General features: G+C 54.9%; 1 protein-coding gene across 1 annotated transcript in view; it reads right to left on the minus strand.

The window, feature by feature from the left end:
• Positions 1 to 18,661, minus strand: part of ITPR3 (inositol 1,4,5-trisphosphate receptor type 3) — a 79,282-nt gene that overhangs the window by 28,285 nt on the left and 32,336 nt on the right. Inside the window, exons 3-18 of the mRNA XM_012461656.3 lie at positions 13,949 to 14,070; positions 11,869 to 11,955; positions 11,075 to 11,233; positions 10,770 to 10,868; positions 10,343 to 10,426; positions 6,983 to 7,129; positions 6,651 to 6,746; positions 6,123 to 6,173; positions 5,798 to 5,940; positions 4,709 to 4,808; positions 4,434 to 4,594; positions 3,642 to 3,783; positions 2,033 to 2,194; positions 1,361 to 1,533; positions 713 to 832; positions 202 to 384 (exon numbers count right to left, since the gene is read on the minus strand). Of these exons, the coding sequence (XP_012317079.2) occupies positions 202 to 384; positions 713 to 832; positions 1,361 to 1,533; positions 2,033 to 2,194; positions 3,642 to 3,783; positions 4,434 to 4,594; positions 4,709 to 4,808; positions 5,798 to 5,940; positions 6,123 to 6,173; positions 6,651 to 6,746; positions 6,983 to 7,129; positions 10,343 to 10,426; positions 10,770 to 10,868; positions 11,075 to 11,233; positions 11,869 to 11,955; positions 13,949 to 14,070 (2,029 nt within the window). The remainder of the gene's footprint in view (positions 1 to 201; positions 385 to 712; positions 833 to 1,360; positions 1,534 to 2,032; positions 2,195 to 3,641; positions 3,784 to 4,433; positions 4,595 to 4,708; positions 4,809 to 5,797; positions 5,941 to 6,122; positions 6,174 to 6,650; positions 6,747 to 6,982; positions 7,130 to 10,342; positions 10,427 to 10,769; positions 10,869 to 11,074; positions 11,234 to 11,868; positions 11,956 to 13,948; positions 14,071 to 18,661) is intronic.

Raw genomic sequence — 18,661 nt, forward strand, 5'->3', positions numbered from 1 at the left:
AGAGCACACAGTCCTCCTTCATTCAGCCTTCCTGAAATGAGGCTGTGTGGCAGGGGAGTGACAGTAGGGATGCCTCTTCCAAGGAGGCAGAAGCCCCACTTGAGGCTGTCAGAGCTCATCTTCAGCAGGGATTGGCCAACAGCCTACTGGGAAGGCCCAAAGGCACAGGAAGAGGGAGACGAGGAGCTGGGGCCAGGGCACCTGTAGTAGCTGAGCACGTTCTCGTCGTGGGCGTTGCCAGCCCGCGCCTCCTGGGCCAGCTGCCTCACACTCTTCTCATGGTGCTCGTTATTCTTGTCGGTCCACGTGAGCCACACTTCCTCTTCTGAGTACTCAATGCTCAGGTACTCATGGGATTGGGCCATCTCCTTCACGGGCCGAAGCCTGCAGACCACCAGCACCCTGTCACAGGGAGCCCAGGCCAGGGTGCCATGCCTGGAACCCTCCCCGGCTGCACAGTGCCAGTCACCATGGGGACCCAGACAGGCCATGAGCATCTTAAGGACAGGGTCCATGGCTCACTCTCCTCTGCGCCCCTTCCCCATTCCCCCACAGTGCCAGGCACACAGCAGGGCACGTGACAGGCACAGGGATCACAGCTGCAGAGAGCAAGGGTGCTAGTTCCAGCCTAAACCCAGACAAGGCCTAAGCTCTAAGACAGCTGGGGGCCAGCAGCATGGAGCCCGGGTGCGAGCAGGGGTGCAGGGCTCACTCGGTCCGGATGAGAATGTCGCTGTTCTTGGGGTCCAGCACACACTTGCAGATGAGCTCCTGGGTGACGGGGATGGCGATGTGGTTGGACACACACAGGTCAGAGAGGTAGTCCAGGAACCTGGGGTGGTGACAGCCAGGGGTGGGTAGAGGAGCTCAGAGGCTGGTCCCTCTAAGGACAGAGCCCACCCTTCCCCTTCCCCAGCTGGGAGCACCACCACCCTGGAGCTCCCTCCCAATGCTTGGAGATGGGTGGGATGGACTCCAGCTCCCCAAAGAGGGACAGTCCTGGGGCATCACCCTGGGGTCAGGGAAGGCTAGGTGGGAGTTCAGGGGGTCAGGGTGAGAAGGTGCAAGGGCAGAGGTGATATTCAAAATATTTAACAACTGGTTCAATACAGGTCCTGACTTTGTCACTAGAGAAGGTCTTGGGGGCCTCCCATGGTACCAGGAGTCATTCCCATTGTTGTTAGAGTGGGCCAAATTTGGGAGGATCCCAGAGAAGAGCTAGGGGCGCTAGGGCCTCAGGAAGTTGGCAGTTACCAACAGGTGCAGGAATAGTTCAGTATTCTTAAAACCAGCAGACTTTCTACCCAGGGAAGGGACAAGGGAGGGGCAGGCACTGGCCACAGAGGGGGTTCGGGCCCACCTGGGCTCTCGGTTCTTGCGCACAAGGCTGACGAAGGTCTCCACCTCGGTCTTGGTGATGTGCTTCTCCAGGAGCTTGCGGTTGTTGTGCAGCAGGGCAGTGATGGTGTCCTCCGCCAGGATGTCATAGCCAATCTGGGACTGCATCATCCCAAACTGCTTGGCGATGTGCTCCTGGGGGGCAGACAGGCTGGCGGTCATAGCGAGTCACGGGCGGAGCTCGGGGCCCAGCTCTGCTATGGAACACTGCCTCCAGACCCCCCGAGGTAGGGACCCAACACCCTAGAAAGGCAGAGGTCCAGAAGAGGAAACAGCGCTGGGCAGAAGAGTGGCTTAAATTACATAGTTATTTAGCTTGTGGGCTGTTTCCCACCAGGGTGAAACCTCCATGAGGACAGAGTCCTTATCTGTCTGGAAGGATTAGTGACATAACTTGTAGGGCCCAGTGCAAAATGAAAGAGCAGGACCCTTGCTCAGCAGCAGAGCATCTAACCCAGTGCAAGGCCCTTGTGAGTGCCAGGCCAGGTCCCATTCCCATGAACCCGGCCTTGTTGTCTAGTGCCCTACCGGACCCCAGGCCCCAAAACAGTGCCTGGCACAGCACATGCACCCAAGGAAATACTTGCTGAGGACGTAAGGCGTAGCCAGCGAGTGGGCAGCGGGCGGCGCGCACCTGGTTCTTGCGGTAGTCCTCCTGGGAATGTCGCAGCACGCGGTAGCACAGGCGGAACATGTGCTGGTAGGGGGCGTTCTTCTGGTCTGACAGCTCTTCCAGCCGCACCAGGGGACCTTCACCTCCCTTCTCACGGAACGGGGCCTTCAGAATGCCGAAGATCTGAGGGAACACAGAGGATGAACTGATTCCCCCACACCCGTCTGCACCCTTAAGTCATCCCACAAGCCCTGAGCCCCTGCTGACTCTGCCCCAAAGCCGCCTGGACATCAGCCTTGAGCTGATTTTTTTTTTTTGAGACAGAGTCTTGCACTGTTGCCCAGGCTGTAGTGCAATGGCGTGATCTCGGCTCACTGCAATCTCCACCTTCTGGGTTCAAGCAATTCTCCTGCCTCAGCTTCCTGAGTAGCTGGGACTACAGGCGTGCACCACCATGCCCAGCTAATTTTTTTGTATTTTTAGTAGAGACGGGGTTTCACCATGTTGATCAGAATGGTCTCGATCTCCTGACCTCATGATCCACCTGCCTTCGCCTCCCAAAGTGCTGGGATTACAGATGTAAGCCACCACACCCGGCACCTAAAGCTGATTCTAAGCTGGACCACAACCCCAGCCCAGCCATCCTCAGCCCCAGTTCCAGCCCCAGCTCTCCCCAACTCCTTGTTGGAATCCCTAAGCTGATCCCAGCCCATGCCTCCCTGATTCGGATTCTAATCCCAGCTCAGATCTGGGGCTTGGGGGAAGAGCAGAGGGTCACTGCAGCTCAGGGTCTGAGGCTAAGAGAAAAGGCGAGTCAGGCTGCTGTGGCCAGGGCTTAAGAAACGAGACACAGGCTTTCCTTGTCCAAGTAAAATGTTACATTAATTACAAAAATTTTTTAAAGGTTGGGGTTTGGTGGAGAGGTGAAAAATTGTTCTGGAACAGAGACAGAGCAACAGAATGGAATGAAAAAACCTTAATTGAATCTTCATTTTTTAAAAAAACAAGCTTTACAAAGACATTCTGGGAACATTAGAGAAATGTGCTATGGACTTGGTATTGCTAAAATTTTCTTATGTGTGATAATGTACTATGGTTATATAAGGCAATGTCCCTATTGTCAGGGATGCATGCTGAAACTTTTGGGGGCAAAATGCTGCCTATTTTGAAATGTGTAGACGGCAAGATGGATGTGTGAAGAGAACTACATAAAGCCAAGGCGGCAAAACGGCGACGCACCTTGTTCCCTGTACTGTTCTTCCAGTACTTTCTCACTATTTGACGATTCTCATAATAAAAATTTAGAAAAAAAAATGTGAAGCACAGCTCTGGACCTGACATCCTGAGCTCAAATCCTGGCTGCCGCTTCCTAGCTGGGAGTCCTAGGTCAAGTGAGTCTGGTCTGCATCTCAGCTTCCTCACTAGCAAAACCAGGTAAGAATCATGGCACCTCCTCCAGGCAGTGAGGATCAAATTTGTCAACACACGTGGGGCACTTAGGGAAGTGCCTGGCACGTGGTCCTTTCCAATAAATACTGATTTTTGTTAAAGGGGTGCTGAGCCGGCAATTCAAGGCATCCTGCTCCCAGGCACCCGGCCTCACCTCGTCCCCTCCTGAGTGCACACGAACCTGTTTGAGGATGTTCTGCTCCCTCATCAGCTTCTGCCGTTCCCGGTTGGGCTTGGTGACCATGATGTCCAGGACATTCTGCCCATTGTTGGGGACATCGCTGACAAAGAACACCAGGTCTTCAAGCAGCTGGATGACAAACCTGGATGAGGGGACCCGGGATGACAAGTGTGAGATGCCCACTGAGCAGGTGCCCCTAGTGGGGAGTCAGTCTCTCCCAAAGCTTGGCTTTCCTGAGTTCACTCAGCAGCCCCCAAAGCACAAAACCCATCCTTAGCCTACAACTCCTCTCCCTGGCTTTCCCCTGAAATGCTCTCCAAACACGCCCAGCCCCACCCACCCTGGATTCCAAAGTGCCCCCAAGACACAGAATCTCAGAATATACCGGCCTGGAAAGGAAGTGCAGGGCACAAGGTGAGGAGTTTGGTGTGGAGGGGGCTGCATTTGCGTCCTGACTCTGCCACTTACTAGCTGTGTGACCCTGGGCAAGTCTTGTGACCTCCCTGAACCTCAGCCCTGTCATCAGTAAAGCAGGGTTAACTGGCCTTGGGACCAGGCTCAGCACAGTAACCAGCTCCATCATAGGGTAGTTCTGGGAGTACCTGAGCCATGAGGCAGGTCCCAACTCCAGGGTCCCGGGCTCAGTCAAGGCCCTGCAGGGGCCAGCCCCTCCCTCTCTCTCTTGCCCCAGCCCAATTTGCCTGGCTTCTGCTTCATGACTTCTTTCTTCATGAAATGCAGGCCCTGGGAAGGCAAAATCACTCAGAAAACCTCTGTGCCACTGCGGCCCACCTGCGGTCATTCTGGCTGATGAAGCCCTCGTTGAGTTTCTCCACGGCACTGGCCAGCATGGAGCTGGCGTCATTTGCAAAGTCCAGGTCTCGGATCTCGGACACAGGCACCGACACAATGGCAAAGGCCTCCTTGTCCTCCTTGGTGGGGCAGGTGCCCAGCTGCAGGAACAGGGGTCAGCAGGACACCTGAGAACAAGCTCCAGCCCTGGCCCTGGCCCCAGCCCCACACCCTCCCCCACCCCCACCCCCACCCCCACCCCCAGGGACCCCCACCATGAGCCTGATGGGCCGCTCCTCCTCAACGTCAATGGGCACGTTGGTGCTCTGGATCCAGGTGTTGGTGCAGAGGTGCCGCAGCCGGACGTAGGAGTTCCTGCAGGCAGTAGGAGGGCGGGGACTTAGGGAGTGCACCATGGAGCCTGTCCTGCTGCCTGCCGGCCTACCTCCCCAACACTGTCACAGCTTCCGCCCCACTCCACACCCTCCACAGCTGTGGGACAGGGGCCACTGGTGCCCCTCCAGGTGAGGAGGCCGAGGCCAGAGAATAGCAGACAGAGCTAGCCCTGTGCCCAGGCCCCATCCTGACCACTGCACTCACGCGGGCCCCGGCCTTGTCCATGCTTCCAGAACCGAAGCATTCCCAGGCACCCGGTCAACTTGGGACCAAGATTCATTTGGATAAATGAGGCTATTTAACTATTTATCCCCTTAAATGTCAAGATGTACACATTTCATAGAAACACATGCATGACACAAAAATACTCAGTGTCTGTGATTACAAAATACAAGGTTAACTTTCCGAAATGAAAAACAATCTGAATACCAAATTCCTCTGTCCCTGAGTTTCAGGGAAGGGACTGTGGGCCTTTGTAGTGACTCACTTAACTCTCCCATTAGCCCTGTTGATAGGGAAACCTGATGTTCCCACTGAAAAGATGAGGCAGAGTGAGCAGTGGCCTGAGGTCACACAGCTTAGGAAATGCCAAAGCCTGGACTGGCACTGAGAAGTTTCTCGAGGTCTGTCCTAAATCCCAAGATTGGAGGGATCTCAAAGGCCAGAGACTCTGGCATCCCCACCCAGTGTTTGGGTTCCCCGTGCTGCTGTGTCTTGGACAAACTGTCACGCAGCCTGCGCTTGAGCACCCAGACCGACGGGCAGGCGCCGGGCACGTGGAGGTATGCAATGGTGGTCAGCCACCGACAGACCTCAGAGCTGCATCCCCAGAGGGATGGGACCTGCAGAGACCCCGGAGGCCGAAGGACCTCAGGAGAGTGGAGGAGTGTAGGGTTCAGAGTCCCACAGACAGAAGGGCCCAGCCTGAGCACCACCAGCCAACCCCCAGGCACACGGCGCATACCCACCGGGGCACCAAAGAGTCAGTTTTCTGCAATGTGGTGGGGTCCAGCTCAAAGAGAGAGGCGATGTCGTTGCCATGAGGCACAGCCACCAGGCGGTACTTGATCTTCTCCCCAGCATTCCTGCGGCCTGCACGACCCTGGGCCCCCTGGGTGAGGACCTCAGATCAGGTAGGAGGCCCTCCCTCCTCTCAAGCCCCTGAAACACCTGGGATCCCATCTGAGGGGCTGTCTCCCTCCAGCCCACCTCCCAGGGTCTCACGGTATCCCCTGCCCCCGCCTACCCCCACGGCAGCCCCAGGTCTCGCTGGAGACCTGCTTTGCTCCTCACCATTCCTGCTGCCTTGGGATCCGAGGCATCACCTTTGTAGCTGGGGTTCTCCTGGACAGAGATACAAGATGGTTGGGGGAGCTGCTGGACACCAAACTATACCCATGCGACCCCACTGCAAAATATGGTCATCTACATAGGGCCCTGGGTTTGGGCAGGCGGCCTCTACCCTCCCAGGGGTGCCCATGTCATTCCAGGGGATCCCTTCATGGCCCCTCCCCATAGAACCACAAATGAATACACACACACAAGAGTGTGCATTACAGACAGACAGGAAGTTTTGCTCACTCTGTATCCCCAATGCCTCAAATAGTGCCTGGCACATAGTAGAAGCACAGTGATATTTGTTAAGGCTTCTTCACAATCATGCCTTTATTTGATAATGTTGGTTAAATGCATGAGTGCAGAGAAGTCGGGGTCCATAGGCACATGTGCCACATATACAGATATGTGCACGAGTGCTCCTGCATACCCATGTGTACATGCATATAACATGAGCCCCCAGGATGCCCTCTGCCTCCCGCTCACCTCAGCAGCCAGGTAGTTGCCCGTGGCTAGGTGCTTGAAGCGGTACAGGCCATTCCAGTGCCCAGCTCCTCCACGGCAGGGGTCGTGGTGGACTACCTGGGGACACACAGGGGTGAGGCAGGAAGGAGGGACTGGCCAGGCAGCGGGAGCTCAGACCCCGGGGAGGCCTGAAGATCTCTGCGTAGGTGGGTTCTAGACCCTCCCTGGCCTTTTGACTCTGGAGGGGCTCAGAGGGAGGTAGGGTCAATATCCCACCCTCCAGGATGGTGGGGAAGAGGGAGGGGTGACATCCAGGGCTGAGTCTAGGGTGCCAGAAGAGGGGCTCTTCTGACCTCCACCTCCCAGAGGGCATTGGAGCTGGTGGCTGAGGTGGCAGACTGGCGCAGCGTGGTGCGCAGGAACACCTGCAGCTTGCCCTTGTACTCGTCACACGTCAGGAACTTCTCCTGCTCCGCATGGAACAGCCGAACCACGTCTCCCTGCAGGCAGTGGGGTGTGGCTCAGGATGGCTGCAGCCCCTCCAGGCTCAAGGACCTGCCCAGGGCCCAGCCCCACCTGCCTCAAACACGGGTGGCTGCTGGCAGGACCCCTATTCCAGAGCCAGCAAACAGAGTGGGGGGATGCAAGCTGAGGCTCCCCAGAGAACAGCCAGAGCCCAGGCACTCTGCCCTCAGCCCGCATCCCAGAGCCCTCACAGGCCTTCCCATGTTCAAACCCACCCTGGACGGCCTCCCTCCCTATCTGTACCTCTAGATACCCTGCCTAACCTCTTACGGCCCATCTCCAGTCTCCCCCTCCATGAAGGAGGGGACCTCACGCCCTCAGTGTTCTCGGGCTGTGGCTGCCCTTCTCCCAGGGTCCTCTCTGCCTAACTATGGGTAGGCTGTGCCCATGTCTTTTGCTCCCATGCTGGACTGGAGCAGCATGGAGGGCATCTCCATGGCTTTGGACAGAGACCAAGTTTGGATGCTGTCTCTGCTTTTTTTTTTTTTTTTTGAGACAGTATCGCTCTGTTGCCCAGGCTGGAGTGCAGTGGCACAATCTTGGCTCACTACAATCTCTGCCTCCTGGGTTCAAGCGATTCTCATGCCTCAGCCTCGCATATAGCTGGGACCACAGGTATGTGCCACCATGCCCAGCTAATTTTTTGTATTTTTTAGTAGAGATGGAATTTCACCATGTTGCCCAGGCTGGTCTCAAACCCTGAGCTCAGGCAATTCACCCGCCTCAGCCTCCCAAAGTGCTGGGATTACAGGCATGAGCCACCGTGCCCGGCCTCTGTCTCTGCTCTTAAAAGCTGTGTTGTCTGAGCCTCAGTTGCCTCTTCTGTAAAATGGGAGTACTACGACCTCCTTGCAGAAATTGTGAGGATTACAATATACATGATGAAGTCACACTGCACACTTAGCCACTGTGCAGGTGCTTTACAAGGACTTTCTTACTCGATCCTCACACCAACCCTCTGGGTAAATACATCATTAGCCCTATTTGATGGGTGGAGAAACTCAGGCATAGAAAAGGTAAATATCCTGCTGAGGGTCATGCAACAAATGGCAAATGGGACATGAATCTGTGGCTCAGTTCCAGGGCCTATACCTTAATCACTCCATCACCTTCCTCCCCCAGCGAGCCTGCCACCCAGCAGGCACTCCATGCATGGCTGCCACTCCTGCTATCATCACTAATAGCATTTTCTGTCTTCCCTCCACTAAACATAACACTAGACACAAAGCATTCAGTGGATACCCGCAGAGTGAATGCATCGGTGAATGCAAGAATGCATGAATAAATGATGATACGCAGGTTGGGTCAGTTACTATGGCAGAACCTAGTGACTTTTGTGCCCCAGTAGTGCAGGGCAAGGGCAAAAAAGCATTGGACTTAGCATGAGAAAGCCTTGCTTCTGAGCTGCCTTGGAACCATGGAGCCATGACGGATTCCCCAGAAACAATTCTATGTAGACCACAAAGTAAGGCCCAAGTCATGCTTCATATTATTTATTTATTTATTTTGAGACTGAGTCTCACTCTGTTTCCCAGTCTGGAGTGCAGCATGGTGCAATCTCGGCTTACTGCAACCTCCACCTCCCAGGCTCAAGTGATTCTCCCGCCTCAGCCTCCTGAGTAGCTGCGATTACAGGTACCTCCCACCATGCCCAACTAATTTTTGTATTTTTAGTAGAGAAGGGGTTTCGCCATGTTGGCCAGGGCTAGTCTCGAACTCCTGACCTCAAGTGATCTACCTGCCTCAGGCTCCCAAAGTGCTGGGATTACAGGTGTGAGCCACCACACCTGGACAAGATGCTTCATTTCCTAAGTGCTGCACAGATTCGGGGCTGGAACATTAGGGAGGGCTTCTGGGAGGGGCAGTGCATGGCTGGGCCTTGACTAATGTGTGGACAATGTGCAGGCTTAAGAGAGGGAGGGAGGGAGAAGGCATTGGGGTGGTGCATGGGTAGACGGGAAGCAGCCTGGGAGGTGGGAAGGATGAGAAGGGTGGGCAACTGAGGCAGCCTGAGCAGGGCAGGAGACTCTAACAGAGCAGCTCGGCGGGGGGAGGAGAGCAAAGGGAGCCACTGCAGGCTTCTGAGCAGGGAGGTGCATGAACACACAGCCTCCTTAGGTGGCTGCTCTTGGGCCTCTCACCTGTCCCTCTGACAAGTTTCACTGCCGGGTGTTCCTGCCTGCTGCCCTAGCTGGAGAGCCTCAGGATCTTTTGAGATGGAGTCTTGCTCTGTCGCCCAGGCTGGAGTGCAGTGGCGCAATCTCAGCTCACTGCAACCTCCGCCTCCCGGGTTCAAGCAATTCCCCTGCCTCAGTCTCCCGAGTAGTTGCGACTACAAGCACGTGTCACCATGTCTGGCTAATTTTTCGTATTTTATTAGAAACAGGGTTTTACCATGTTGGCCAGGATGGTCTCAATCACCTGACCTCGTGATCCGCCCACCTCAGCCTCCCAAAGTGCTGAGATTACAGGTGTGAGCCCCCACGCCTGGCCAGCCCTGCACTCTTTACAAATCTGCCTTCCCACAAGACCATCTACACCCTGTCTGCTGGTTCCATTCCCTGTAGCCCCACCTAAGAGACAACTGAACTCTCCTCTCTTGCCCACATCTGGTGTTCAGGGTTTCTCGAATGGTCTCTCTGGTGGCCCCAGACAGCTCCTTCTGCCCTCAGTCCTGGACCTTCCCAAAGTCTTCGCTGCAGTATTTCCCAGGCCCCTCTTCTCTCCCAGATCCCACACTAACGTGTCTGGGACCAGGAAGGAGACAAGCAATGACCCCTAACTCAGCAGACAGGGCAGCCTCACTCCCTTGCCGAAGAAGGCACAGGGCAAGGGGCAGGGGGCCTGGCGTGGATCCAGGCAGCAGGAGTCAGGGAGAGGATGGTGCTCAAAGGCTCTGGGTTGGGGGATGGAGACCCCCAGTCTGACACCCCTTAAATAAGAGAGAAAACATAGGCCAGGCAGGACCCAGAGAGGATGGAGAAGGGGGCTGTGGCCAGAGACGAGAAAAGGGGCGGTCCTGGTAGAACCATGTGGGTGGGGCCCTGAGGAGGTTTCGGGAGGCTGGAGGGCACAAAGCCGGGGAGAGGGTAAGGGCCTGAGGCCTGGTGGGTGGAGAAGGCTGGAAGAGGGCCCTTGTGGGGAGGACTGGGTGGCTAACTGGGCAGGGCAGGGGTTCCAGTCCTTACCCCCTTCAACACCTCCTCCAGGTGGTCCCGGAACTGCATAAAGAGGTTGATCTTCCAGCTGGTGTTGCAGTTCACAGAGTTGACCTGGGGAAGGGGGACAGACCCATCATGCCAGGCAGGCCCCAGCCACTGAGGGCCCAGAGAGGGTCTGAAGGGAAGGACGAGCCCAGCCACCATTATAGCACATGGACAGGTGTCTTCTCCCAGCCAGGGTCCCCAGACCCCAGCCTGGCTGCCTTGGGGTCACCAGCCTGTGGGGTGGAGATTGGGGGCAGTGTTGGAAAATGGATGCAGGAGCCGTGAGGCCCACTTGTCCAGCGGGTCAGATGGGGCTAGAGGCAGAGACTATGGCGGGCAGCGGGGTGTCTACACCACCAGGGGTGTGTGGATGCCCCTGCACTGCACAGCTGACCCTCCACCCACTCACCTCCTTGCAGCCGGCGTTGTCGCTGAGCTCGTAATTGCTGGCATGCAGAGGCTGCCCAGCGTTGACAGGATTCAGGATCACCTTGTCGCCCACGACCACCTGGGCAGACAGGCAGGGCAGGTGAGGTGGGAAGGGCAGGGCCCTCCTGTCGCCACACCTCCAGGCCTCCCTCTGGTCTCAGTCTGTCCTTCTAAGAAATGGGCATGACCTTATCCAGTCTCCACACCAAAGACCCTAGAGAAGTCCCTCTGGAGTTGTGCCTGGCACCTTCCACCAGGCCCCTCCAGCCCCAGCCCTGCCCTCACGTTGTCCCCGTTGCTCCGCAGCTTCCAGAAGGGCTGGATGAAGAGCCAGGAGCCCTCGTTGCCCGTGGCATCCAGGGTCACCCGCATGGCGTTCTTCTCCAGCAAGGCCGGAAGCCGCTTGTTCACCGTCAGGTACTTGTTGCTCTTCATGTGCAGGAGCTGGGGGTCAGGTGGGTGCAAGAAGGTCACTGGGGCCCAGGGGCCCGCCCATCAGGGAGGGGACATGGGGTGATCCACTAGACCCTTGGTCACATCCTGGCTGCACACATAGTGTCAGACACCTGTCACAAACACACAGGCTGACACCCACAGCCACAGCCACACACAAACATGCACGCAACAGGCACACCCCCATGGACACCCCAGTGATCACAAGAAAGAAGAGGTTCTATATACTTTACATAGATTAGCTCAAGTCACCTACAACGATCCAAGAAGGAAGTACTATTACTGCCTGATTTCACAGATGGGGAAACCGAGGCACCAGGGGACGTTTAGTAACTTGCCCAAGTTAACTCTGCCACCATTAAGAGTGGCAAAGCCAAGATTTGAACCCAGACAATGCGGCTCCAGACTCCATGCTGATGACCACCATGCTGTCAACACACCCATGGCACAGCTACTCAGGCCACATAGCAACAGGCATACACACAGTCAGACGCACAGCCACACAGCTGGCCCCAGGGCCACTCATTCCCCAGGGGACACACATGCGCAGAGGGCATTGCCTGCTGGCAGCCCTCACTCAGCACCAGCACAGCCTCTTAGGCAGGGAGAGGGGTGGGCGGCCTCACCTGGATCACACTGCCGTACTTCACCACATCCCCATGCACCTTCTTGTTCTCTGTGTCGTTTTGCTTCTGCTCCATCTGGGCGGCATGCTGGGCAGACACACGGAAGTGAAGGGTGGGTTCAGAAGCTGCTCCTAGAGGGAGACATACTCCAGGCCCCCACACACACACGCACCCATGCACACAAACACACACACACAGTCACCTTGGGACTCCTGCCCCAGCTCCTGGTGCTGCACCCAGAGTGCTGCCCTCCAAGTGCAGATGGCAGCCTGAGGTCTCACATCACGCACAGCCCAAGGAGCCAAATTGCTACCCGCTCCCCAGCCACCTCCCCTGGAGAGGGCATGCCAGCAGGACCCTGAGCACCCCCACAATCCCCTTACACCCCCAGGAACGTATAGCTGTGCCTCACCACCCACCCCCATCTCACCAGACTCCCAGTGCCCCAGACACGGGACCCTGTCCCAGTCCAAACCCTGGCAGGAGCTGCTTGGTGCCATTTCCTGGTTCCCTCCACCACCCCGACTCCTCTGCGACCTTCCCTCCCAAAACTGTGTGCACTCAGCCGACTGCCTCCAGGCGACCCACCCTGACTGTCACATCCCACTCTGATGGATCCAATGCTGGTGGCCTTGAGGATTTGGGCTGCATCCCATTAGAGACAGCTTTTTTAGACTCTTCTGTCCTGTTAGACTGGAAGTTGCCTAACTATAGGTGCCCTGTCTTCTCCACCAGATTAGGGGTTCCTGGACGGCAGGAGCCCTGTCCTTTCCATCACACTGGCACTCTCTGAGGGCAGTGGTCTCTGCCCTTTCCTCCTCAGTCCTTTACTGAGACCAGGGGAGGGTGGCAGCTGGAGAGTCTTGCTATGGACCATGTGACTTTCCACAAAGCAGCAGCATGTGGCTGTGTGACCGCCTGATGTTCTGATTACATGGTTCTGCACATGTGAATGCCCTCCCCCCAGGCCAGATCCCCAGCTCAGCCTCCACCTGCCAGCAGCAGGGAGGAAGCCTGTGGGACCCCCACCCCAGGAAGAGAGCTGGGGTAGTAATAACAGAGCTCAGGCAGCCCACCTGCAGCTCCCTCCCTCCAGCCCAGTCCACAGCTATAGAGTGTAGCCCAATGCCCCCATTCTACACCCACCTCCACCATGCATGGGGCTCAGGGGAAGGGGACAGAGGGAAGCAAGGTTTGTATGACAAGGGGTGGGACAACAGGGCCCAGGGCCCTGGCTGCAAAGTTCCTGACCACAGTCAAAGCCTCCCACTCTCTTTGTGGTTTGGGGCCTGAGGTTGGGACCCCGACATCTGCCCAGGATATGAACTGAGCCACTGCCCACAAGGGGCCCATGAGCGACCACATCCCAGCATCACAGCATGATCCACATGTCTGAGGAAGCTAGGGAGAGTTAGAGACCTGGGGCCATCTAGGCTGTACTGCAGACAGACTCACAGCATGACTGGTCAGGCCAGTCCCATCTAAGGGCCCCAGGCTCCAACTCTATAAAACAAGGGGAGAGGGTAAGACTAGATCCAGGGCTCCCAAATTGGGCTCCTTGGAGCCACTGTCTCTAGGAGCCACTGGGAACTCCATGGACAGCTGCACAGGTTGTTCACTGCTCTAGGTGTCAACATTCCACTCTCTGAGCCATGCACTCTGTCATGGGGCTGTGCCAGCCTGGAGGAGGGGAAACTTTCTTCTTATTGACACAACAGAGTTATACAGACCGGTGGGTCACTGGGAAGGGACCCTAACCCCACACACACATCCCCTCCTTCACAGCAACTCACACCAATCTCTTGCATATTGGAATTTTAATTTTTTATTAATTTTTTGTAGAGTTAGGGGTCTTGCTATGTTGCCCAGGCTGCTCTCGAACTCCTGACCTCAAGCAATCTTCCTGCCTCGGCCTCCCAAAATGCTGGGATTACAGGTGTGAACTGCCACGCCCAGCTGAGTTTTAGAAACCGCTCAGCTCAGCCATGGAGCCCCTACTGGCTCCAGCAAGCAGTGGCCCTGCATGTGCACCCAGGCTCCTGGCGCATGCGCACAGATGCATGCCTGCACACACACATACCTGCAGCTTCTGCAGCAATACCACGTCGGCGATCTTCTCCTTGTCCTGCTTGGTCTGCTTGGCCTTCCAGTACTGCTTCTGGGCCGAGTAGCGGTTCATGGGGCACACCTTGAAGAGGCAGTCTGTGGTGGGGCAGGAGGCGGGTAAGGGGAATGGTTCATCTAGGGCTCAGGGCCCTCCCTGGAAAAAACCCCAGCCTGCAGCTCTGCTCTCCCAACCCCTCCCCACCCGCCTTCCGCACTGCAGGTAAAGAGGAAGTGGTTGGAAGAACCTCATAGAATTTGGAGCACCGTGGATTATGCTGAGTAGAATGGGGAGGTTCAGAGGCAAGTTTGAGAGCAGTGCTTCTCACTTGGTGGGGTGGGCATGTACCCTCTTTTCCTGGGAGATTTACCAGAGGCTGCTAGAGCCTCCCCCTTATGCCCTGTCTGTGCCTAGCTTTTGTGAGTATTGGCAGCTAACAGCCCACATCTGCATCCTTATTTAGCTAATCGCCTTGGTGGATAGAAACCATCTTGCACATAGATGCCTGGGAAATTACATACCCCCTCCCCAGGGGCAGCCCCTATCCAGTGACTGACACAGGTGTAGAACAGCCCAGCCTCTGGAGGGGACTGTCCAAGGGGCAGCTCACAGTCCCAAGCTCCCTGTGGGGTCAGGCTGAGGAGCAACTTCCCCTGAAACCACATCCTTGCTCAACTTCTTCCCCTGCCCTATACAGAGAGGAAGAGGCTCCCTCACTGTGTTCTCCTGAGGACTTCCTCAATAATTCACCCATCTTAGGCTTTGCTTCTAGGAATCTGACCTAAGACAAAGCAAATCCAAAGTCCAGAAACATGTTCTCTAGTACAATTTTTACTTCGGCAAGTAGATAAAACAACTGTCATTCCCATAAGCCTAAGCTGCAGGAAGGGTGTCTGATTTTTCTGCTTATCAAAAGGAGGCATGAGTTGGAAAAGCCTATTCGAAAGCCTGTGGGGAGGGGAGGGAGGATTCTGGGTGTTGGTGAGGGGTTGGTGTGGGTGACGGGGCCTTCGTGACAGTAGCCTGGGCTGGGCTGGGAAGCAGTGAGCTCCCCATCACAGGAGGGATCCACAGCCCGAGCAAGGAGCAGGACTCAGTGGCCCTGAGATCCCTCTCATGCTGCAGCTGTGTGAGCCCTTGATCGCACAATGCTCCGGCAGTGTGGAACAGAAGGGAGACGGCTGGGCTGGGAGACTGGAGGGGGACAATGGAGGGTCCCAGAAACAAAACCCCTTTTTCAGGTCCTTTCCTGTTCCCTCTAAGAAAGCTGTGTCTTTTTTTCTGGTCAAAGCTGGTCATCCAGTCCCAGGGACCAAAGAAAAACTGGATATTCCACCCAGCTTATAAGGAGGCAAAGGCTCCATGGGACCATCAGGAGTAGAAACTGAGTGAACCAAAGATCAAGGAAGACAGAATTTCCTGGAAAGGAAGGGAAAAAAATGGCAATTCCACAAGCAGATGGAGCCACCAAGGGCCGCCCCAACTAGCCCTGCTCAGCACTGCCAGCGTGAGTGGACATCACTTCTGAAAGAGCACCCAGTTTGTTGGAGAGAGTGTCTTTTTTTTTTTTTTTAGACACAGTCTCACTCTGTAGCCCAGGCTGGAGTGCAGTGGTGCGATCTCAGCTCACTGCAACCTCCAGCTCCCAGGCTCAAGCAATTCTCCTGCCTCAGCCTCCTGAGTAGCTGGGATTACAAGCATGCGCCACCAAGCCTGGCTAATTTTTGTATTTTTAGTAGAGACGTGGTTTCACCATATTTCCCAGGCTGGTCTCAAACTCTTGGCCTCAAATGATCTGTCCACTTTGGCCTCCAAAAGTGCTGGGATTACAGGAATGAGCCACCACGCTGGGCTGAGAGTGTGTCTTTTATGGGCTCAGCTCAGCCCTCAGGAGGCAGCTGGGTCTCCTGCTTCTTCCGGCTGGGTTGGCACTCCCAGGCTTTCTCGATTTCATTTTGTGAATCTCACTGCCTTGTTAGAGGCAGGTGGTTCCCAACAGAGTGGTGGGAAATGGGGCCACACCAGGGAATGTTCCAGAAATTCAGTGGGCAAGGAGTGATTCGGATTGTACCACCGATTGTCACAGTGGCACTAAATGAGCAGAACAGGGATGCCGGACAGCTGCACCATGAAGATTGTCCTGGGTGATGCCTGATTGCAAATGTCCTGCCCACACACATAGGTGGACATCTGTGAGTAGTGTTCTGGGCCTAGAGTTATACACAGACGAACAAATATTTTTTTGCATGCATTTTAGCAAACACTGAATTTTCCAGGAACACAGCTCCAATATAAACCAAGGGAAAGTTGTCCTTTGTGTTGTTCAAATTTTCCCAGGAGTTTTCTGCTATTTTAGAAAATACATCACTCATGGCCACACCAAATGGGTGCATGTGTGGCTGCCACATTCATGATTTAAAGGCAAGTGGTCTGGGTGCAGTGGCTCGCGCCTGTAACTCTAGCACCATGGGAAGCCGAGGAGGGAGGATCACTTGAAGCCAGGAGTTCGAGACTGGCCTAGGCAACATGGTGAAATCTTGTCTGTACAAAAAAAAAAATTTTAATAAAAAATTATCGGCCGGGTGCAGTGGCTCACGCCTGTAATCCCAGCACTTTGGGAAGCCGAGGTGGGCAAATCACGACGTCAAAATGTGGAGACCATCCAGGCCAACATGGTGAAACCCCATCTCTACTAAAAACCACAAAAAATTAGCTGGGCATGGTGGCGCGCGCCTGTAGTTCCAGCTACTCGGGAGGCTGATGCAGGAGAATTGCTTGAACTCTGGAGGCGGAGGTTGCAGTGAGCCGAGATTGAGCCATTGCACTCCAGCCTGGCACCTGGTGATAGAGTAAGACTCTGTCTCAAAAAAAAAATTATCAACAGGCAGCAAGTGATGGAAAAACTAAAAATAATTTTAAAAAAATAAAATATTAGCTGGGCATGGTGGCTCACACCTGTAACCCCAGTACTTTGGGAGGCCAGGCGGGTGGATCACTTGAGGTCAGGAGTTCGAGGTCAGCCTGGCCAACATGGTGAAACCCCATCTCTAAAAAAAATAAAATTAAAAAATTAAAACTTGGCCAGGCATGGTGGTGTGTACCTGTAATCCCAGTTGCTCAAGAGGTTGAAGCAGGAGGATCATTTGAGCCAGGAGTTCAAGACCAGCCTTGGCAATATAGTGAGACCCTGTCTCAACTAAAATTCAAAAAAATTAGCGTGGCATAGTGATATATGCCTGTAGTCCCAGCTACTTGGGGGACTGAGGCAGAAAATCACTTGAGCCCGGGAGGTCAAGGCTGCAGTAAGCCCCGATCGTGCCACTGCGCTCCAGCCTGGTGACAGAGCGAGACTCCCTGTATAAAAAAATAAAAATTTTTTTTTTTGGAGATGGAGTCTCGCTCTGTCACACAGGCTGAAGTGCAGTGGTTTGATCTTGGCTAACTGCAACCTCCGCTTCCTGGGTTCAAGCGATTCTCCTGCCTCAGCTTCCCAAATAGCTGGGATTACAGGCAGGTGCCACTACACCCAGCTAATTTTTGTATTTTTAGTAGAGATGGGGTTTCACCATGTGTGGCCTGGATGGTCTTGATCTCTTGACCTCATGATCCAACTGCCTCAGCCTCCCAAAGTGCTGAGATTACAGGTGTGAGCCACTAAACCTGGTCAAAATATTTTTTTAAAGTTATTTTCCTTTCTTTTCTCTTTTTTGTCACACTTAGGACATTAAACTAGTTCATTCCCTCCTGCTGGCTCCAGGCTCACTCAGACCCTGCTCTAGACCGCCACCATTTTGCATTATATGAATATGGATATGGATAAAGTATATTATTTATGAATTCCACTGTGTTTTTTGCTACCCTCACCAGACCCACAGGTGGGCAGGTGGGCAGGGCCTGGTTGAGCTCATCACTGTTCCCCAGTCCTAACCTGGGGCTCAGCAAGCAACTGCCGGATGAATACATCAACCCTGAAACGACTTCCTCCTGTATGAGGAGGTGGGGTTTGATTTAGCCTTGGAGGGAGGAAAAGGTTATGAGGCACACAACTGGAGGAAAGGGCAGGAGGTGGGAGAGGATATGGCACATCTGGGAACAGGACAGAGGTGCCTCCTGGCAGGGGCAGGGAGCTCATACAGGAAAGAGGGGCCAGGCGGGGGAGGTGCTGAGCTGAGACCAGAGGGACTGAGAGGTACCGAGCCCTGCATCTGAGCCCACAGGTCTGGGGATTGTCAGCTACCCAGTCTCCACATGGCCCACCAGTCCCTTCGACCCCTAGTCCAGATAGGAGAAAAGGCAGAAAGGGACAGGTACAGCCCCAGGTCACCCTAGAGCAGGGGTCTCAAGCTTTTCCAACCTTGACTCATTTAAGAAATACAACTGGCCGGGCACGGTGGCTCACGCCTATAATCCCAGCACTTTGGGAGTCCGAGATGGGTGGATCACGAGGTCAAGAGATCGAGACCATCCTGGTCAACATGGTGAAACCCCGTCTCTACTAAAAATACAAAAATTAGCTGGGCATGGTGGAACGCACCTGTAGTCCCAGCTACTCAGGAGGCTGAGGCAGGAGAATTGCTTGAACCCAGAAGGCGGAGGTTGTGGTGAGCTGAGATCACTCCATTGCACTCCAGCCTGGGTAACAAGAGCGAAACTCCATCTCAAAAAAAAAAAAAAAAAAGAAATACAACT

Source organism: Aotus nancymaae, unplaced genomic scaffold, assembly GCF_030222135.1.
Source record: "Aotus nancymaae isolate 86718 unplaced genomic scaffold, 86718_ANA_hifiasm-v0.15.2.pri h1tg000040l, whole genome shotgun sequence".
Lineage (NCBI taxonomy): Eukaryota > Metazoa > Chordata > Mammalia > Primates > Aotidae > Aotus > Aotus nancymaae.